Source organism: Humulus lupulus, chromosome 1, assembly GCF_963169125.1.
Source record: "Humulus lupulus chromosome 1, drHumLupu1.1, whole genome shotgun sequence".
NCBI classification, from domain to species: Eukaryota; Viridiplantae; Streptophyta; class Magnoliopsida; order Rosales; family Cannabaceae; genus Humulus; species Humulus lupulus.
The window spans coordinates 302,678,298-302,701,262 of NC_084793.1; the positions used below are offsets into that span (position 1 = coordinate 302,678,298).

Sequence of the window (22,965 nt, forward strand, 5' to 3'; positions counted from 1 at the left end):
GGGGTGGCCATCCTACGCACGGACCACCCCTTCATTCAGAAATTTCCCCAAATCTCTTTCCTTCTTCCTTCTCTGACTTTCAGAAGAACGAAACCCTCGACTCTACTGCCATCATTTTCCTTGTTCAAGAAGCTTAGGTGCACGAGTTTCTCCAAAGCTTTGGAAGCTACTGCATCGACGAGGCTCCTACCAACGCAACACTCACGTTTTCCATCCAGCCATATACTATAAGTTTTCTGACCCTGTTCATTTTGAAAACATGCCACTGTAGCTTAGGTGAAATTTATTTTACTGTAGCCGCATGCAAGGGTTCTCTGGGTTGCGAGGGTAGGAGGGTGACAGCCCCTTTTGGGCTAGGAGGGTGACAGCCCCTTTAGATGTACGCCCTGGATTTCCCACGGGCTGATTAGCAGGTCGAGCCTCAGACTAATCAAGGTAGTCCGTAAACTTCCCCAGGTCAGAGATTTTGTTTTCCGGGTCGTACCCACTCAGCTCGAGGTATCCTCAAGACTCGCCAAGGCTGCCCAAGACTGGGGGGAAGGAATCCTTGAGGCCGAAGGTCGGGTCAGGGAAGCAGCTCGTGGTACGAGCTTGCCATGGATCACTGACCCTTTGTAAAGTCAACACACGCAAGATAAACGTGCATATATCTGACATCACGTGTCCGATATCCCTCTGACTTCTCGGACGCATCAGGAACGTGCGCATTCAGACACCCACGGCTGGGTTGGGCCGTGCGGCCCATTATCTCCTTACATACTGATTAGACCACACTTATGTGTCAGGTTTAGGAATTAATCATAAATGTTACAGAGTTGATGGGACAAATGGTAAGGTCACGGGATGACCTCCCTACCAACTTCCAGGTGCCTTCTCCTATAAATATGGGGACCCTGGGAGTTGATAGGGGTTGGAAAAAATAATCTCTGAAGATCCATATACTTTGTAAACCAAATACCCAGAATACATCAATAATATTGACTAGTGGAGTAGAAGGATTTTAACCTTTGAACCACTTAAAAACATGTCTTGAATCACCTAGTTCATTCTCTAAGATTTCACATCTGTGACGGTTCTACTTTCAGCACTAATCCCTTTCTCTTCTTCTCTTAATTACCTGTTGGTGAAGAACCGCGTCAACAGTTTGGTGCTTTCATTGAGAGCAAGTTCGATTAGTGGTGCCACAAACATCCAACTATGGTGACCACTCGATCCAGGCATGGCAACGAAACAGAACAGCATGATGGGCAGGAGGCCCACCATGTTGCCATCCCTGATGAGCAAATTCCTGAAGTCCAACAGAGGCCAGGAAAGCAGCCGGCGGGCCAGGACGACACTGGTAGTTCAGCACCCCGGCCACCTAATCCGAACCCGTGTTATTATACTGCGGTGGAGATGGAGAATGCTCAACTAAGGATCCAGTTAGCAACAGTCGGTCGGCAAATCCAGGATATTCTGGCCCGACTACCCCCTCTCACAACCAACGTTAACGTTGGAGAGAGGCAAGGTGAGGCTCCTAAGTTTCGCCGGAGTAATCGGTCCAGACATAGCCGTTCAGATAGGCCTCATGCAGCCAACTCCGCCCCTTCATCACACCATCAAGAGACAAACTTCAGGGAAATGCCTGGGGTCAGACAACAGCAATACAGCCGTTCGGTCAGGACGTCAACCCCTAGCTCTCAACCTTCCTCGAGGGCGCCCGGGCGAGCTCGAGGAAACTCCCGAAGGAGATCCGGGGCGGGCCAGCAGCGCCAGCCCGTCCCAAAAGACCGTCCTGCGCCTCGTCCATCTCGCCCTGCGCAGGACCAGCAAGCTGGCAGGGCCGAAAGGCCCCCGCCAAATTTGATCCGTCCGAACGGAACTAGGATCGCCTCCCCAGTCAGGCATCCTCCTTCTCCAATCAGATACCCATCTCCTCAGCCCATTCGAGACATCCCAGCCTACGGGAGTAGTAGGAGAGACCCGCCGTCGGCTGGGCCTTCCTGGCGCAGTAGGGTGCCAGGGGAAGGATCAGATCGTAACCGCCAAAGACGCACTCCAAGCCTATCCAGCAGGAGCCACTGGACTGATAGTCGCTGGGGTGATCTCTCGGGAGGAGACCTGCGTCAGCGACTGAGTTTGGCACAAAGTCACCAGACTACACAGGGAGGCGACCTCCGAGATCACCTCAACTCTCATAGAGACGATCGAATTAGAGATGATAGGCAGGCCCGCTCGGCGGGAGTCCGATCCGAAGTACGTAACGGAGGGAATGTCCCAAATAACCTATCTCAAGATAGGAGGGGCAACAACCCACCTAATATGTACAATGGGTCCGGGGCTGTAAAACAGCCCCGGAATAACCCAGGATCTCAGGACAAAGCCCTCGAGCGCCTAACTCAGATGGAGGAGCTGATGAGAAAGCTCCTAACAGAAAAAGAGAAAGACGAGTATGATTCGGGCGATGAAATGGAACTCTTCGCCCCCAATATAGCAGCGACGGCCTACCCATCTGGTTTCCGTATGCCCCATTTGTCAAAATTCAACGAGGACGGGGACCCGTCGGATCATTTGGGGATGTTCAACACCCTAATGATGGCTCATAACATTGGCCCGGAGCTGCGTTGCTTGATCTTTCCTTCCACACTGATCGGACCTGCCAGGCAGTGGTTCAAGCAAAGTAAAAGACAGTCAATCAGTTCCTAGAAGACTTTTTCAGCCGACTTCAAAAGGGCATTCCGCGCCTCCCAGGCCGCCCGAATCCAGGCAGACTCCCTAGCTAACGTGAGGCAGCAGCCCAGTGAAACGCTAAAAGCCTACTTGAGCAGATTCGCGAATGTCGCTGCTCGAGCCCGGGACGCTGACGATAGCTCTAAGCTCATGGCCATGAGAACTGGAATCCTAGTCGGAGGAGACCTGTGGAAAGATATTCAGAGGAAGGGAGTCGGCTCGGTTAACGAATTCCTTAACCGAGCCCAAGAATGGATAAACTTAGAGGAAGCTGAAGCTTCAGCCGCGGGGACCAGCCAGGTTCCCGAGAAGCCCGCTGGAGCAGGGACGGAGATCGCGGTGGCAATCCCTGGCGACGCGCAGAACAACCAGCCCGGTGGTGGCAAAAGAAAGGGGAATGGTGAAAACAGCCATCACGGCCAAAAGAAGAATAAGTCTGTGGATAAATTCAAGCCCGTGTTCACAGCATATACCGAGCTCACCCAGTCCAGGGAAAATATTTTCCTGGCCAACGCTGCTCGGGTCCCCTGGAAGAGGCCGGAGCCATTGAAACACCACAAGAGAAAGAGAGATACGTCGAAGTTCTGCCGTTTCCATAACGACATCGGCCACAATATCGACGATTGCAGGCATCTAAAAGATGAAATCGAGACTCTCATCCGAGCAGGCCCCTTAGCGCAATATTCACGAAACAGGGTCCCAGCGGGTCGACCAACTCCAGAAGTCCCAGCCAATCAGCCCGGGCCTCGGGTAGATCAGGACGTCCCTCCTCCCGTGATCGAGGGAGAGATATCCACCATCTCTGGAGGACCGCATATGGCTGGCACGAGCAGAGGCGCACAGAAGAGGTATGTGAATGAGTTAAAGGCTCATAACGGAGCGGAGTTCGTCCTGGAGCAACGTCAGTCCAAACAACAACGGCTGGAGAAACAACCGATAACTTTCACGGAGGAAGACGCAGGCCATGTCCAATTCCCTCATAACGATCCCTTGGTCGTAGCAGTCCAGCTCGCCAACCGGAAAGTAAGGAGAGTGTTGGTGGACAATGGGAGCTCGGTGAACCTCCTATTCCGATCCACCTTAGAAAAGATGGGCCTGACTGTCGCCGAGCTAAAGGCAACCTCGATGATGCTATATGGCTTTTCGGGAGAAGGATTAGCAGCAATAGGGACGATTGAGCTGGTGATCACCCTAGGAGAAGAGTCTCGGACAGTCTCCAGGCTACTTGAATTCGTGGTCATTGACTGTTCCGCTGCCTACAACGCCATTTTGGGACGACCTGCGCTCATAGCTTTCGAGGCCATCACTTCCGTTCGACACCTCGCCATGAAGTTCCCTACTTCAACAGGAGTATGTACCATCAAGGGCGATCAGCTCACTGCCAGGGAATGCTACAGCATTTCCATGAAGGGAAAGTCTAAGCCCGGGCAGCTGGCAATGGCCATTCAGGGCAAAGAGGAATCTCAGGGACCCAAGGCGGCTCCCGAGATTGAAAAACCCCAGATTTCTGAAGAGGAAGAGATCGCCCTAAATGAGGACATTGACCCCCGTGTAGGCGAGGACAGATCCGAGCTCCAAGCTATTGAAGAGCTCGAGGAGGTGAACATTGATAAATAAAACCCATCCCGGACGGTTAAGCTTGGGAAGAACCTCTGTGACCAAAGAAAAGCGGAGCTGACTACTTTTCTACGGAAAAACCTGGACGTGTTTGCATGGTCGCACGAGGACATGGTGGGGATTAGTCCGAGTGTCATCATGAACACACTCCACCTGGATAAAAGTGTTCCTGCCAAGTCCCAAAAGCAGAGGCGTTTAGGAACGACCCGAGCTGAAGCCCTTGAAGAAGAAGTGGCCCGGCTCAAAAAGTGTGGCTTCATCCGCGAAGCCAAATTCCCAATTTAGGTCACTAATCCCGTGCTGGTTCCAAAGCCCAACGGGAAGTGGCGGACCTGTATTGACTTCTCCGACCTGAATAAAGCCTGCCCTAAGGATTGCTTTCCATTGCCAAGGATCGATCAGCTGGTGGATGCCATGGTGGGGCACGAGCTCATATCATTCATGGACGCGCACTCCGGCTACAATCAGATCGCGATGAACCCGGACCAGGAGCATACCAGCTTCATGACCCCAACGAATGTCTATTGCTATAAGGTCATGCTGTTTGGTCTGAAGAATGCCGGAGCTACCTATCAGAGGCTAGTAAACAGAATGTTCGCGGACCAGATCGGAAAGAACATGGAGGTGTATGTTGATGACATGCTTGTCATATCGAAGACTGCCGACAACCATGTTTCCGACCTGGAAGATTGTTTTAAAATACTACGAGAATACGGCATGAGGCTCAATCCTCAGAAATGCACTTTCGGTGTCGCATCAGGGAAATTCCTGGGGTTCATAGTCAATGCCCGAGGAATCGAGGTAAACCCCGACAAAATCAGGTCACTGCTCGAGCTTCCTTCCCCCAGGTCGCGGAAAGACGTCCAAGGCCTCACAGGAAGAGTGGCAGCACTCAACCGGTTCATTTCCAAATCAACCGACAAGTGTTTGCCCTTCTACAACCTGCTCCGGGGAAACAAGAAGTTTGAGTGGACAGTAGAATGCGAAAGCGCATTCCTCGACTTGAAGGCGCATCTGGCTGAACCGCCCGTGCTGTCCAAGCCCAGGGCAGGAGAACCTCTTTTCCTCTACATGGCCGTCACTGAGGATGCAGTTAGCGTCGTGCTAGTACGAGAAGAGGACCAAGTTCAAAAGCCAGTCTACTACATCAGCAAGAGACTCCTCAGAGCAGAATCAAGGTACCCCATGATGGAAAAACTGGCGTTCTGCCTAATCACGGCCTCGCGAAAGCTCAGGCCGTACTTTCAGTCCCACTCTGTACACGTCATGACCGATCAGCCTTTAAGGCAGGTTTTGCAAAAGCCTGAGGCATCGGGACGTTTGTTAAAATGGGCGGTCGAACTCAGTCAGTTCGAGATTTTCTATACTCCACGAACTTCCATAAAAAGCCAGGCCTTGGGCGACTTCATGACGGAGTGCACGGGATTCCAGGAGAATCTATCAGAAGGCTTGCCCCAGCTCGCTTCCCTACATTCGTCTTGGAAGATATTCGTTGCTGGTTCATCTAACGAGAACGGCTCCGGGGCCGGAATCATCCTGATATCCCCCGAGGGACATAGATTCCACTCGGCGCTAAGGTTCGGGTTCAAGGCGTCTAACAACGAGGCAGAGTACGAGGCTTTATTGGCTGGGCTAAGGGTAGCTAGTGAGCTAAAAGCGAGCTCCGTCCAGTGCTTCAGTGACTCCCAGCTTGTGGTGAACCAGGTTCTGGGAGAGTATACGGCGCGGGGACCCAAGATGGATGCCTACTTGGCAAAAGTAAAAGCCGAGTTGTCCGCATTTGGGAGAGGTTTGATCGAACAAATACCTCGGGAGCAGAACGCCAACACAGATGCTCTCACCAAACTCGCCACCTCGGGAGAGGCAGATACCCTGGGGTTGGTACCAATAGAATTCTTGGAAAAACCAAGTATAGAAGGAGATCGGGCAGAGGTCGAGATGGTTGATATTAGGCCGACCTGGATGACTCCCATTCTTGAGTATCTCGTCGAGGGTAGGTTACCCGAAGAGCGGAACGACGCACGGCGAGTCCTTTATCAAGCTCCTAGATATACGCTAGTCGAAGGAGTGTTGTACCGACGTGGGCACTCCCTACCTCTCCTCCGGTGCGTTCTTCCAAGTGAAGCGAAGGCCATCCTGCAGGAAGTCCACGAAGGATTCTGCGGAGACCACACTGGGGGGCAAAGCCTAGCCTTAAAGGTTCTCAGGCAAGGTTATTATTGGCCGACTCTGTCCAAAGACTCAGTCTTGTACATGAAAAGATGCGACAAGTGCCAGCGATTCGCTGTGGTTGCCCGAGCTCCTCCGGTTGAGTTAAGAATGATCTCGGCTCCTTGGCCATTTGCCGTTTGGGGAATAGATCTAGTGGGCGCCCTGCCCACCGGGAAGGGCGGGGTCCGTTACGCCGTGGTGGCCATTGACTAGTTCACCAAGTGGGCCGAAGCAGAGCCATTGGCGACAATAACATCAAAGAAAGTACTCGACTTTGTGGTGAAAAGCATCATCTGTCGATTTGGCCTTCCTAAGAAGATCGTCTCCGACAACGGCACCCAATTTGACAGCGATCTGTTCATCGAATTTTGTGAAAGGCACGGAATTGTGAAAAGTTTCTCGTCCGTGGCCTATCCCCAGGCGAACGGCCAGGTCGAGGCTGTGAACAAAACTCTAAAGGCAAGCCTCAAGAAGAGGATAGACGAGGAAAAAGGGGTCTGGCCAGACCAGCTCCCCCAGGTCCTGTGGGCGTACCGGACCTCGCATCGAACTCCCACGGGTCACACTCCTTTCTCCCTAACCTTTGGGAGTGAAGCAGTCCTCCCCGTGGAGGTTAAAGTTCTGTCGCACAGAGTCCAATCCTACGACCAAGACCGGAACCACGAACTCCTATGCCATTCCCTAGACCTGGTTGATGAAAAGCGGGAGGATTCGCAACTCCAACTCGCCCATTATCAGCAAAAGATCACTCGCTACTTCAACACCAAGGTCAAAAAACGCGCCTTCAACGTTGGCGATTTGGTCCTAAGGAGAGTTTTCCTGGCCAGAAAAGATCCCAAAGATGGGGTTTTGGGACCAAACTGGGAAGGATCATACCAGGTCATCGAAGTCATCAAGGAGGGAACTTATAAGTTAGCTCGACTTGATGGAGGGGCGATCCCGCGGACTTGGAATGCCATCCACTTAAAGAAATACTATCAATGATCCACTTGTAAGGCCTGGAGGGCCACTTTCTATGTATAAATAAGAATCGAATGTTTATTTTCATTTGCAAGTGTGATTTCAAAAGTAACCACGAAAGACCCTTTCCCAGTTACTTGGGGGGCATATGGTACCTGGATACGACTAGGTCTCCTTAACGACTTAGATGTTGACTCTTATTCATGGATAAGGGTTAACGCGAACTAAGTCCTATCCTGGTTTTAACGGGTTATAAAACTTAGAAGTTAATATAAATTCATTGATCGTGGTTCTTCTTAAAGAGCTCGGGATATGGATAAAAGTTAACACGAACTAAGTTTTCAAAATAAGTTCCTGGTTTTAACCGGGTCATAAAACTTAGAAGTTAACTTAAATTTATTGATCGTGGTTCTTCTTAAAGAGCTCGAGATATGAATAAAAGTTAACACGAACTAAGTTTTCAAAATAAGTTCCTGGTTTTAACCGGGTCATAAAACTTAGAAGTTAACCTAAATTTATTGATCGTGGTTCTTCTTAAAGAGCTCGAGATATGAATAAAAGTTAACACGAACTAAGTTTTCAAAATAAGTTCCTGGTTTTAACCGGGTCATAAAACTTAGAAGTTAAACTTAAATTTATTGATCGTGGTTCTTCTTAAAGAGCTCGGGATATGAATAAAAGTTAACACGAACTAAGTTCTCAAAATAAGTTCCTGGTTTTAACCGGGTCATAAAACTTAGAAGTTAACTTAAATTCATTGATCGTGGTTCTTCTTAAAGAGCTCGAGATATGAATAAAAGTTAACACGAACTAAGTTTTCAAAATAAGTTCCTGGTTTTACCCGGGTCATAAAACTTAGAAGTTAACTTAAATTTATTGATCGTGGTTCTTCTTAAAGAGCTCGGGATATGGATAAAAGTTAACACGAACTAAGTTTTCAAAATAAGGTCCTGGTTTTAACCGGGTCATAAAACTTGGACGTTAACTTAAGTTTATTGGTCGTGGCTCTTTCTTAAAGAGCTCGGGATACAAATAATGGTTAGCATGAACTAAGCTTATATAAAAAAAAAACATATATATATATAAGTTAAGGTGACCAAGTAAATCGTCTCGAGGTGAAAACACCTCATTAAAAGGTTACAAAGACAATAAAAATAATTGCAAATGCATGAGGAGTGCCCTAAGCCCCATCAGCTGGTCCTTTGGAGGTCGCGGTCTCGCCCTGCTCCGCCGCACCAGAGGCTTCCCCAGTCTCCGAGGGCGGTACCTCTTTGTTTAGGTGGGCTTGGAGTTTCGGCAGCAAAATAGCCCAGAGGTCCGGTGGCATAAAAGAGAAGTCAGCATCCGGGTTATGGGCCCAACAGTGATAGAACAGGTCCTGCATTGACTGCTCCGAGATGGCCCGCTCGGTTTCCAAGGCGGCCTCCAGGGCAGTCTGGGCCTCGGTCTTCGCTGCCTCGAGATCTGCTCACGAAGTGGCAAGGGAGGTTTCAAGTTCTCGGTTCTTTGAGCGGCTCCTCTCTAGCTCGGCCTTCGAAGTCGCCAGCGCATCTTTCGCCGCCTGAGCTTCCTGAAGGGCGGCCTGGCGCTCAGCCTCCTTCTCCTCGAGCTGAGCCTTGGTCCTGGCGATACCTCGATGAGCGGCAGCAATGCCCTGCAAGAAAGGAAGGATAAGTTGGCTAAGTGGAAAAACAAGGCATTGTGTAAGTGTTACAGCTTTAAAAGAGTAGGGCAGATTACCGTTAAAGTCATGTCCAGCGAAGACTCTATGACTCGAACCGGGCTCGTTGCTTCGATAGCCCGGAGATCCTTCTCTTTGAACTTGTAGAAGCGGCCGACGACATAGCTCGCCGACTCATACACCGTCCCCCGGAATGCTTCGGGGATCTTTCCCAGATCATGGGAGTCGACCGGTATGCGTACGTCCGGGAGCATGGGAGCCCCGACCTCCAGTACCACGTCCTGGGTGGATGGTGGAGATCGCTGGGGTGGCGGGGGCATGTGGCCTGCTCCGGGAACAGGAAGGATCGCCCCCTCGACCTGGGATGGCGGGGTCTTTTCCTTCTCCTTAGCCGGGGATTTGGTGGAGGCCCCGGCCGCGCTCTTGGACTCTCGGAGCCTTTTCAACCTTGGCCCTGCTGGGGGATTCCCGCCGAAGACTACACCCCGCAGATTACCCCCGGGCTGAGACATCTCTTCTGCCAAAGACAAAAACATGGTTATTACAAGTTAGCAAACATGCAGAGGTTAAAAGCAAAAAAGTATACGAATATTAAGGGAGCCCTACCCCCCGAGCTGGAAGAGCCTAGGACAATTATCTCCCGAACTGGCGCGGATTCTAGGTCCGGTTCTGACTCGGGACTTGACTCTTCTACATACTGTCTAAGCCCCGGGGAATAGGCACCCCTCTGAAGTGATGGTCATGTGCGTAAGTTGGTCCCATACTCCTCAAAAAGGATCGACCTAAAAGCTAGGGTGTTATCTACTACTATGGTACCCCTAGGCCGGCTCTCTTGGTGATCCAGCACGAGCCGGTCAACACAATGGAGCAGGAGTGTATTCAGGTCCGGGTCCCTCCCGTGACGATGAACGATCTGCCTAGGATTGAACCTAACCAGCCGGGGGTTTGCAGTGGCCCTATCTACGTTCTTAAACAAATAAGGGTTACCTTGACCGGAAGGACCCGCGGCTGCTTCGGTTTGGATCCTCTCCTCATCCATCCCCTGAGCGACCTCCAGGGTCCTCTTTCTATTCCTCACGAGTGGAAATTCAGCTGTTTCGTCCTCCTCGTCCTCCTCTTCCGCGACCTCCTCCACGGCGATAGGTCTGTTTGCACGAGCTGGGGGCGGCCCCCCGGAGCCTCTTCAGGTTCAGAGTCTAATTTGGAAAAATCAGTTTGCAGAACACCATCGTCTCGTCCGTCACGATCACGCGGTAGTCCTTTTCACTGGGGGGCAAGCCCGCCAGTGTTTCATATTGACCCCCGAGGGTCGCAGACTTCTCGATCCTCGCGTAGATGGCTGTAGGATTGGGCTGGAATCAGAATGAAGTACGAGGGAGCTAAAATTAAACAAAACTTAAAAGGCGAGCTAGGGTCAGGGTTCACTTACGAGGACGATTAAAGTAGTGGTGCTCACAGTTTCGGAACCCAGTTGACATGAAAAACTGGTCCTTGAAGTCATTTGGATGACTTGGCAGCTCAATGACCGCCGCCGTATTGGGGAAACGGGTTAAATAGTAAAACCCGTCACCTCGCCCCCGCTGATCCAGGCTGGCTTTGAGGCAAAAGAAATATAAAATATCAGCAGGAGTAGGGACCTCCCACTCCTGCTTCTTGAACAAGTACCTCAACCCCGCCAGCAGACGGTAGGAGTTGGGGGGGAGCTGAAAAGGGGCCAACCCCACGTAGTTCAGAAAGTCAGCGAAGTACTGGTCCAGGGGGAGGAAGGCCCCTGCCTTGAAGTGCTCGCCGCTCCAGGCCGCGAACGATTCATCTAGCGGCGTACAGCTCCGCTCGCCCTCCGCAGCAGGTCGGGCTATGACTGAGGCCTTCCCCAGTGGGATCTTGTGGGTGAGGAAAAGTTTGTTGATCCTCGCCTGGTCGGTCACCTTTGAGACGATCCTCTCCGCCTCAAAGAATGCGTCGGGGGCCACCTCGACTTGTTTCTCCACGGCCGGCCCAAAGTGGGGGATCGGCGAGTTGGGCATCACCGCCTTTCCTTTCTCTTGCTGGGAGATCGAGCTTCCCACGTTCTTCTGAGGTAGATTCCTTTTTGGAGCCATCTGGTCGCCTATCGAACAAAAGAAAACACTTTAGAAAAGGCGACCCAAGCAGAAGGACGAAGCAATCATTATTAACACGAGTGGAACCACACGGTTCAATGAACACGCGCATATGCTCCCAGCAGATCCCAGATTACTCGGAATTCGTGTGTCAGGAGGTTCAGAGTAAAAATTTGCCTTGGGGGGGAAGTTTCAACAGGCAGAACGTTGCAAAACCGCTTTTGAAGCGTATCCCCTAAGCTACCCGGTTTTGCACCCAAAATTCCTAAAGATCCTAACCAGAAATTGCTCCTGGAGGAGCATATTGAAACCCATACTCTAAGGCGATTTCCTACAACAAGCGTGCCCTAGCCCAAAAGGGGCTGTCACCCTCCTACCCTCGCAACCCAGAGAACCCTTGCATGCGGCTACAGAGCCTTGTCGGTGCAGTAGCTTCCAAAGCTTTGGAGGAACTCGTGCGCCTAAGCTTCGAGAACAAGGAAAATGGTGGCAGTAGAGCCGAGGGTTTCGTTCTTCTGAAAGTCAGAGAAGGAAGAAGGAAAGAGATTTGGGAAATATCTGAATGAAGGGGTGGTCCGTGCGTAGGATGGCCACCCCCTTTTTATATAAGGGAAGGATCACGTGAAGAAGGCTCTTGGATGGCCCTAGTGAGGGATCCGAGGCCTTCCACTCGAAATATGAAACAGCGGCTGGGCAATAGGCTAGTCCATTAAATGCGGTTCTCGTAAAACGTACCGTCACCACCCACGACGTTCCACGTATCAGACGTCTGCACAAAAAGTGGAATGTGAAGGGTTGTAGGGAAGTCTAAAAGCCCCTACTGTGGTCTTCTATATATGACGTCATATACCACGAGCAGGAGCTTTGGGGGGCAGATGTACGCCCTGGATTTCCCACGGGCTGATAAGCAGGTCGAGCCTCAGACTAATCAAGGTAGTCCGTAAACTTCCCCATGTCAGAGATTTTGTTTTCCGGGTCGTACCCACTCAGCTCGAGGTATCCTCAAGACTCGCCAAGGCTGCCCAAGACTGGGGGGAAGGAATCCTTGAGGCCGAAGGTCGGGTCAGGGAAGCAACTCGTGGTACGAGCTTGCCATGGATCGCTGACCCTTTGTAAAGTCAACACACGCAAGATAAACGTGCATATATCTGACATCACGTGTCCGATATCCCCCTGACTTCTCGGACACGCATCAGGAACGTGCGCATTCAGACACCCACGGCTGGGTTGGGCCGTGCGGCCCATTATCTCCTTACATACTGATTAGACCACACTTATGTGTCAGGTTTAGGAATTAATCATAAATGTTACAGAGTTGATGGGACAAATGGTAAGGTCACGGGATGACCTCCCTACCAACTTCCAGGTGCCTTCTCCTATAAATATGGGGACCCTAGGAGTTGATAGGGGTTGGAAAAAATAATCTCTGAAGATCCATATACTTTGTAAACCAAATACCCAGAATACATCAATAATATTGACTAGTGGAGTAGAAGGATTTTAACCTTTGAACCACTTAAAAACATGTCTTGAATCACCTAGTTCATTCTCTAAGATTTCACATCTGTGACGGTTCTACTTTCAGCACTAATCATTTTCTCTTCTTCTCTTAATTACCCGTTGGCGAAGAACCGCGTCAACACACTGTACTTTAGCTTAATTTTAATAATTTTTTGCAAAACAGGCTCTCATAATTTAGACAGGTAGTCAAAAATTTAGATAGATGGTCGAAAAATTCAAACAGCCGGTCAAAAATTTTAGACAGCTAGTCGAAAAATTTAGACAAATAATTGAATTTTAGAAAAATATCATTTTGCAAAAAATTATAAAAAATGGTCAAAATATAAAATTACTTAAAAAAAATATAAGTCATTTTCACCAAATTCTCTTAAAAAAAAAAAAGAAGAAGAAGAAGAAGGTAGCAATAATGCAAATATGATGAATGTATCTTAAGAAACACATGTATTTAGTGTTTGGTATTTAAAGTGAGCTATTTGTGTGAGTTCATAGTGTCCAAGATTGTTTAGGATTCTTCAACCAAAAAAGTAGGTCAGAAAGCAACATGTCATTTCAAGATGGTCTTCTTCTTCAAGCTAGAAACTTTAAACTAAAGCAAGAGTTTTGAATCAATGACTAGTTTAAGTAATCTCCACGTCTTTCTTTTATTTTTTTGGGTGGAAAGGGTTAAGGGTCTTACCCTTATTTTGTATAATAAACAAGTTCATTGGAATAATTCATGCCTATAATCTAAATTTTGCACCAAATTATTTAGATCTAACAATTGGAAAAGAAGTAAGGCAAGTTGCCAAGTATAACTATTCTACAATGAATTATTATATTTGATTAATTAAGGTTAGACTTTGAAGGAGATAAATATATATAAATATTTTTCATTTAATAGATGTAGAAATATATTATATTAAATTAATGTTGTTTGACGACTATATGGTATAAAAGATTGTGCATCATGTAAACTCATCATCCAAAATAATAGAAAACAAAAATAACAAACAAACAAAGGTGGACCAAAACAAAAAGACAAAACGTGGTCGAGGCAAATTCTTGCTTATACATCTCCACAACTGCTAAACGACAATTAGGTAAAGACAAGGAGGAAACGACAATCAAAACTTGATATTTTATCCCACCTTTCACTTCTTGGTATTTGCACTAAAAGGGCCTCATATTTTCTATATTTGCACTGAAATGAGATGCTATCCACTATCTTAGTTAGAAATGCAGATGGCAATGAGGCTGAGCAAAAGTCATTTAAGAGTTATTATTTAAAATTGTTATATTTAGGTCATTTCCAAGTAGCATCTTCATTTTGTTATTTTTTTCACTTTAAATTACTATTTCATTTTTTAATCACTACTTCAAATTTTACTTTTAAAAAATATATTCTACTACTTTATTCTTTTTAATCATCAATAAATAATTTAATTAATAAATATTGATCATCAATACTCTACTTTTATTCTTTTTAATCATCAATAAATTTTAGTAACAATTATTGTTTTTTTTAAATTATTTTTTATTTAATATAGTAATTTAAATTTTGTAATTTTAAATTTGATAATGTTGTTAGTTTTTTATTTTTATTATTAATTTGTGTGTTGTATATATTTTTTTATTTTAATTATTAGTATAACATAAATTTAAATTTTATAAATGAAATATAATTAAAATACAAAAATAAATAATTAAAACTTATAATATTTTATATGAGGATATATTTGTATTCAAGGTTAATTTAAACATTTAATTTTGACTGTAAATGAATAATTACGTCCTCAATGAAGGCAAATAATGTTTTCTTACAACTAAGTTTAAGCTTAATTGGAAATGGATTTTGAAGATAAATATAGAGTCTCGTTAGAGATGCCTAAAGACAAGTTTACAGAAAAAATTCATTAAGAATATTATCTGCTACCTTCTATCTTGCTCTGTTAACATTTGTACGAGTCATTTAATCAAACAAAACATAACACATATAATTTGTAATATACATAAAGCAGCTGCCCCTAAATATTTATATAAAAAAATTAATGTAGCTATTTTTTACATTTTATTCACATATATAAATTTTTTACTATTATGAACATGCTTAAAAAAACTATTTAACTTTTACATTATGTTGATTACATTAAGTACTCACCCATTTATAATATTACTAAGTAGAAGCAATGCCCAATGCATGTTTTCTTAGTTTTAAAATTATAAGCATTATTTATAATTTTAATAAAAATTGGTTTACTGTTTTTTTAATATATATATATAATAGAATGAATTATAATTCTATAGTATATATAAATATTTATATCAATAATCTTTACATATATGACATCTAAACACAACGTTGACATAAATATGTATTTACATGGCTACATGACATATATATATATAAAATACAATAATATTTAAAAATAAAATAAGAATAGAAAATTCATAGTGTAGACAATAATATACATGCATCAACTATTTTTAGTTTTTAATATATCTCACATTATTCTTTGATGAATTTGATGAAGAAAAAGAGCTTCAATCGCTTAATAAAAAATAAACTATAATACAAATTTATAAAATAAAAAATATATACGTATGCCTATATTATTTTTAAATAAATATGATTTAATTATTTAAATTATCATAAAATATTATATTTTAATTAATTAGTTGATTAATTTTTGTTTAAATTTATGTTTGTTCTAGTTTTTGAATATGGTAGTGACAACAAAAGATTATGTATATTATATGTTTGATATAATATTAAGTTTAAGTTTAATTAAATTTTATTTAAGTTATAAAATATATGGTTTTATTATTTTTAAATAATTATTATTGTAAAATATCTCAAAAATATATTATTTTAATTTGTTTAATTATTTATTTATTTAATTTTATCTAAGTTTAAGTCATGTTTACAATTTAACGTTAAATATAACAATTTTCTGTTAAATATAAAAATATTATGTTAAAATTAACCGAAAAAAAATAAAAACGGTTAAAACTAATAATTTCCTTTATCTACACACTTATTATATAGAAGAGATGTATTTAATAATAAATTATGAACAAGGAATAGAATCGTCATTAGTTACACATTGCTAATTTTTCTCATTTAAATAGGGTTTATACTTTTTTGGACCATGTGTTTTGTCTCATTACCTGTTGGACCCTGTGTTTTGACAAATTATTTTTTGGACCCTATGTTTTGTAGAATGGTTAAAATAGAACCTTAAACTCAATTTTAATGAAGAAAAAATTTAATATAACAACATAATTTTTAAGCAGAATGATTTTATTTTTCTGGAATTGTTAGTTTGGTAAATTATTTGTGATTTTAGTTGAGAAAACATTGACCAAAATCGGGTTTATGGTTCTATTTTAACTATTTTACAAAATATAAGATCCAAAAAGTAATTTGTCAAAACATAGGGTCCAAACAGATAATAGGAAAAAACACAGAATCCAAAAAAATATAAATCATTTTAAATATCAATGTTAGATAAAATTATAAATTTGTATTTTGCATTTATCTTAATACAAAGATATTTGTATTTAGAAATTATTTATTATAAATAAATTTGAATACAAAAGTATGTGTATTTGGAAATTATTTATTATAAATAAATTTATATTATATTAATGCTATTGATTGTTAATCAGATGACACTATAATTTCATTATTATTATTTTGATTAGTTTGTGATTGCTAATTACTTCTATTATATATCATTTTGCATAAAAATGCTAAATATCATTTATATTACACTATTTTTTATACTTTTCTTAAATCAATGCATGAATATCCACTATTGATCTGAAAAAAAATTAAAATATAAAAAATTAAATAATATCCCGTGTAATGTAATGCATGAATAATGTAAAGTAATTTTTTTTAGCACTTCTCAATTTTACACCTTAGATAATATTTATGAATTGAGAGAAGTAAGATTCTCTAATTATTGTTATATTAATTAGTAGCTTTGGAAATCCCCATACATTATTATAGTAATTGAATTATATAATTTTCATATAAGTTGGAGATTTCTAATATCTAGTTTGAAAGGAAAGAGAAAGATCGACCGACATTGCTATAAAATGAAGAAAATTGGTGAAGTGCTTCTCTATTCAAAATCACACACAAAAAGTGGTCCATCCATGGAGAAGAACCCTAATAGATATAGCAGACAATTATGACTCAACTTCCATCAGTCTGACCATGCAATAAATACTTTTTCAGCGAACAAATATCTTTCTTAAAATGAAAAAAGAAGCTGCAATAAATTCCATCAATAATAATAATGTATCACACTAAGAAACTAATATCCCATTTTTTTTAAGAGCCTCATATGTTTATTTGAAAAAAAAATGGCATAGTTATTTTATTAGTGTTCCCAATTATGAGTGCAATACATTGTATTCTTGAAATTTTTTAAGTACCCAATGAGCCATATTTGACTTATAAGACAATACTTAAAGAATCTAGTCACAAATAATGGAGAACAAGCTACCTTTTGGTACTGCATAAAAACAGGTTCTTGTGTAAAAACATAGTTGACATCTTTCATTATATTTATTATAATTTTTATTTATTTATTTATTTAAATTTTGATTTTTAGTGAATTGTTTTCATTCACGCAACTATATGGTTGGCAATTGAATATTTAGGCATGACAAGATGTCACTGTCTTCCAATTGGAGTTGATTGTTACATTAATCAACCTGATAAATATTGTTGTTATCATCATTTTTTTCCTTCTTTTGGCTAAGGACATAAACAAGAATACTCATCTACATACAGCCATTGACATGATTTTTTCATCAAATGATCTGCCTAGTGACATTGTCATAATAATTACAAGGTGACATGAGATTTAAGTCCATAGCTTCTAAAATAAATTTATCTGAAAATCATTTACAAAATTACCTCTACAAATTTCTGCCACAAAACAAATCAAATTAAAAAAAAAAACATAAAAAAAGAATGTAAGGCAGTAGTTGAAACTTGTTTACATATTTAGTTCACCAAGTTCACAACAAAAACATATTTAAGTGGCCTTCTCTTCTAATTTTTCAGCTTAAGCAACAAACCCTTTAACTGAAATGGCCCCTAAAAAAATCACAGGGGAGTGTCTCTGATTCTTCCTTTAAGCTTTTTGGTTTTTCTTCATAAAAAGTCAAGCCACCACCAAAAAAGTCTTGGTCCAAGTCATCACAAGGCAGTAGTAGAACAAAGAAAATAAGACCTCAAATGCATGTGGTCTCATGCTTACCTTTCATCATTCATGAGGGTAATTTTCCTTTTTTTTTTTTTTTTACTTTTTACATGTAAAATTATATCTTACTAATTTTTCCTTCTGCAAAACTATTTTGCCCAAATAACAGAATAACTAGAACGAACCATTTCAAGCCTTTTTCTCATGAGCTCCTTCCAATGTCTTTGCCACTGAATTCACCACCTCCAAAGGAAGCTGCAGCAGTGGCTACGTCTAGACCGCTGCCAATAGATGTAATCAAAGCTGATAAGCCGCTGTTAGGAGTGCCCCCGGCAGCCATTCCCAGTCCTAGAAAATCAAGTGTGGTTTGCTTAGGACCAAACATGGAAGGAGTTCCCATCATTAGTTCCTTCAAACCAGAGTTTCCATCACAAGGAAGACCAAGACCAAGTCCAGGAACTGAATTATTATCCGGTTCCACTAGCCTCTGAGGCCATTGCAAATTTTCTTGATGCCCGGACGATGATGAAGACGATACAATTCCTAAACCCCGAAGCAATGAGGCATTTGACGCTGCAGCGCCCATTTGAGCAGCTTTCTGAAGGAGTGCAGTGGCAGACATAGCAGGCTGTGGCGGCGGTGCATACTGCCTGCGCTCCTGCCCAGCAGTACCAAAGATGGAAGATCCGTGGCTCGTTGAGAGGCCAAGAGAAATCGGTTCCAAGGAGGAAGATGGTGCAAGATCCGCTGAGCAATCCGGCCGCCCCATGCCACGTATCAGATCAGTGAATCCATGAGATTGGGTAGCTTGTAAGCTTGCTGATGTGGTTGAGGAAGCAAATAAACTTGCAAATACACTACTACTTGTACTGCCATTGCTGCTTGAACTAGTGGTGCTACTGCTCGAGCTCCCAGTTAAGCTGGCTGCTGCAGATGGGGCGGCTTCTTCCAAATTGCGTGGAGGATTTTCCGGCAACTCAGCTATTAGTACAAAACCAAGAAAAGTGTTAAAACGAAAAGGGTCGACTAAAACACACAAGGATAGAAAGTATAAGACTTTACTTTTACGAGAGCTTTTTTTTTTTAAAGGAGAACCAATAATAGTTTCCTTTCTATTTGGACATCACTTCTCTCCTCTTTTGGCTTTATAATCACTTAAGCTCTCTTTACAGAGATCACACAATTGAATACCGCGGTTTCAGTAAAAACCAGAACTTATTTAATTATTATTATTATTTCTTTCTTAAACCCGCAAAAAAAAAATCCCAGATTAGTAGCCAAACAATAATAGTAACTACATCCATGTTCAATAAAGATCAGTAACAGACAAAAACAACTACACTCCAAAGCCGGAGAAACAAAGAAAGAAAGAACGAGAAAGACAAAATAGCCTATCGAATATTAGACCCAAAAAAATACAAAAATTAAACACTTCAAAAAATACCCAACTGAAAAGATTGAGCAAAAAATCCAACTTGGGTCATAATCACCTGGTGTTTGAATTGGCCGAGTGGATGATATTACAACCGTTGACTGGGGAGGACCAGATGGGACAGATGATGAAGCTGGAGCTGCCGATTGTGCTGGAGCCAGTGGTGGAGCCGGAGGTGGGGAGGACTTCACTGGCTGAGCTTTGGAATCCGATTCCGAATTCATATTCCCAGATGTCTGAGTTTGATTCTTCTTTGGAAGAGCGGGAGCCGGAACCGGAACCGGAGTCGGTGTCTTTGTTTTTGCGCTTTCTTCTGCCAAAGCATCACAGAACGCCCTATGCGTAATAAAGCTATCCCTCCTTCAAAAACCAAAGAGAAAGCAAACAACTTCACAAACCCAGAACCCAAAAACCAATAATTTCGAATATAGATTAAAAATCACTAAGATGACCTTGAAAATAAGGTCCCGCAATCGCATTTGTACTCTCTGGTACCACAAATCTTGGAATGGGCTTTCCAATCTGACTGAACCGCGTATTTCTTCGAACACTTGTCGCATTTCCACTTCTTCTCGCCGTGTTTCCGGCAAAAGTGTTTCTTAATTCCGGTGAGATCACCCAAAGCTCTCGACGGATCATGGTGGACGCAAGTCGCCTCCGGGCATACGTACACCCGCTTCTTCACCTCCTTACTCGACCTCTGCCTCAGCTTCCATGGAAGATTATGACCTCGCCTATGGAGCTGCAGATTCTGATCCCTCTGAAACCCTTTATTACAAATTTCGCAAATGAATCGATTTGTGGCCATAAGGGTCTTCGGAGACAAAGCAATCACCTCCGCATCTGGATCTGCAATAGTTCGTTCCCAACAAGAGGTCAAAAACCCATAATAAAAAAAACAAGAAAAAAACCCCAAAACTCAATCAAATTCATAAACATAAACTCAGCTTCAACTACCTGGCATTCCGGGTAAGTTTCGCTTTTTCTTAGCGGTGGATTTAGGAGCAGCAGGAACCACAGCATGATTCCCAGAAGAAGAAACGCTTGCTTCGCCGGAAGCCGTAGAGGAATTATCTAACTCGGTCGCCATGAATACTTGGACAAAAACACACTTTTTTTTTCTTCCTTCTTTTTCTTTTAAGGGTTCCTTCCGAAACAATCTACTTAAGACTACTAGACAAAATAGAAGAAAATCCACAGAGCATTTATCTCAAAAATTCCAAAGAAGCTTTTTGAGACCAAGCTTTCATTTTTATTTTCTTTTTCTTTTTAGGGTTCCGTCCCAACTCAACTATCCCAGTCTCTTTTCTATTATCTACCAGTCAATTCAGCTTTATTTTATTTTTTCGACCTACCAGCTCTCTAATGGGTCTCTGACTAAAAATTCACATTACCCCATAAACACAATGATTAAACCCAAGACCGTAAAATAAATTAAAGCTTTTTCAGTTCAGCGATTAAATAAAAAAAATAAAAAAGAAGAACACAAAAACCCACGAAGAACTGAAAAGTAAACTACGATTCCCAAAACTTAAAATCCGATCAAACAGTCCAAATTTGAACCCAAAATAAAAAAAACATTCAAAAATATCAGCTTTGGCTTAAACAAAGACGAAAACTTTCCCGACTTCTTCTTCGATTTTTATCATATGAATCTCCCTGAAAGAACGAGAGAACCAGAGAGTTACAGAAGCCGAGTCTCAAAAACACACACAGAGATGAAGACTCGCTTTTTTTAGAGAGAGAAAGAGAGAGAACTGGAACTATAGGTAAAAGTCATTGCTGTGTTCTTTTCTGTCCAGCTTTTATATATATTTATCTTTTTTTAAATAAAGGAAAATAGAGAATTGGATTAGTTTCAACGATGTGAGTTAATTAATTAGGATTAGTAATGACTTGAGCTGTAAGTTTCTGATTAAATAGACTGAGCGAGATTAAAGAAAATTAATTTTTAAAAGAAAAACCTTACCGAATGTCGAGGCCATTGGTTTTCGGCACTTGGCAAGCGAGGTGTCGGAGCTGGGTCGGACCACATTGGAACTGTGCAAAACGTTTTGTCGTTTAGTGAAAAATTTCTCAGTAAACGACAGGGTCAGTGGCCTCAATAGTCAAACCCCTACGCTTCTTGCTTATTCATATTCATAAAAAGTCAAACAGCTTTTACAGATTTCTTGTGTTCTGAGCCAATGCGGTTTCGACACGTTGCGTGACTCTCTAAGCGTGAGCATGTTTGATTACTGCTCTTTTTCTCATTTTTATTATTATTATTTTCTCATATTTTCGGTGGAGGATTAGGAATGTGCACGTAGGATTATAAGGATGCCACGTGATAGGCCTCGGAGCACGTGGGCTGTCCTCCATTTCCTCCAAAACCAAGTAAGCATATAGAGATAAGATAGCTGCTTTGAATTTTGTTTAAAAAATATATATATGAAAAAAAATATAAAAAGACTAATATCTTTGTAACTTTGTTACTGGACCGTGATCTGTTTAGTGTTAATAAAAGCTGCAAAAATATTCAAGATAATTTGTTCATCGATAAACACGCAATTTTAGAAAATGTTATAGCACCTGGAAGGTCCCTATATTTATTTTGAATTTTACAAGAAATTTGTGAATATAGTTTCTTATTTTAATTGATTTTGTATTTTGGTTTTATTTTGATAGATTTTTATACAATGATAGTTGTTTAAAATTTAATTAGTTGTCTAAATTTTTAGATCAATTAATTAAAAAAATTTATCGCTTGCATTTATCTAAATTTTTAACTAATTATTTAAGTTATGAAAAGTCGTTTTGCCAAAACAAAAATACTAAAAGTAAGGCTAAAAAATACCTTTTTTAAATTTATAAAATGAATATATTTGTAAATAATAATTTTTTTAGAACATTGCTGATTTGATATTGGGGCATGTGGTGTAGCATCCTAAGTGCCACCTAGTTTTTCCATGCATATATATATTAATAAAATTTTAAAATTAAATTAGTAATTAAAAAAATTGTTGTTATTCACCATTTTATCATTCAAAGGTTTGAAAACACTCATGTTTTTCCATAATAAATATAAACTAAAGTTTTCTTTCTAAAAGGAATATGAATATTTCGTAGCTTTTCATTTGTTTTTCCTTTCTAAGTAACAGAAGTACTGTTAATTGTGAGTGTAACGTACATGTAAATTTCTAATTTTATATACATGAGCTTTTATTTTTTTATTATTATAAAAAAAATTTTGCTCCACATTGTCAATTTCCTTTTGTGGTTTGAGATATATACAAAGAACAACAACAAACAAAGACAACCGTTTGAATAAAAACAGGACAAATAAGACAACCAAAACCCAAAATGGGAGCAGAAAAAAGCAAAACCTGGAAACGATATTTAATTTGTTCAGTTGAGTTGGTGAGTTATGACAGCTTTAATAAAAGGGCACGTAGACTTGTCTTTTAACGTTATATATATATTTTTTCTTTTACTATATACTTCTATTTATACGAGAGGAAATCAATACAACAATTAGGGTATTTGTCAAAG

At 41.7% G+C, this 22,965-nt stretch overlaps 2 protein-coding genes across 2 annotated transcripts in view; both read right to left on the reverse strand.

The window, feature by feature from the left end:
- LOC133780345 (uncharacterized) overlaps positions 1-14,942 on the reverse strand; it is a 36,490-nt gene extending 21,548 nt beyond the window's left edge. Inside the window, exon 1 of the mRNA XM_062220144.1 lies at positions 14,939-14,942. Coding sequence (XP_062076128.1) covers positions 14,939-14,942 — 4 coding nt within the window. The remainder of the gene's footprint in view (positions 1-14,938) is intronic.
- A 2,712-nt stretch (positions 14,943-17,654) lies between these two features.
- On the reverse strand, positions 17,655-21,223 carry LOC133812594 (zinc finger protein GAI-ASSOCIATED FACTOR 1-like). Its single transcript, XM_062246379.1, has 4 exons — positions 20,392-21,223; positions 19,887-20,283; positions 19,493-19,794; positions 17,655-18,983 (listed from the first exon to the last, which is right to left on the reverse strand). The coding sequence occupies exons 1-4, from the start codon at positions 20,522-20,524 to the stop codon at positions 18,205-18,207; spliced, it is 1,611 nt and encodes a 536-aa protein (XP_062102363.1). The 5' UTR covers positions 20,525-21,223; the 3' UTR covers positions 17,655-18,204.
- Between the last annotated feature and the right edge of the window lie 1,742 nt (positions 21,224-22,965).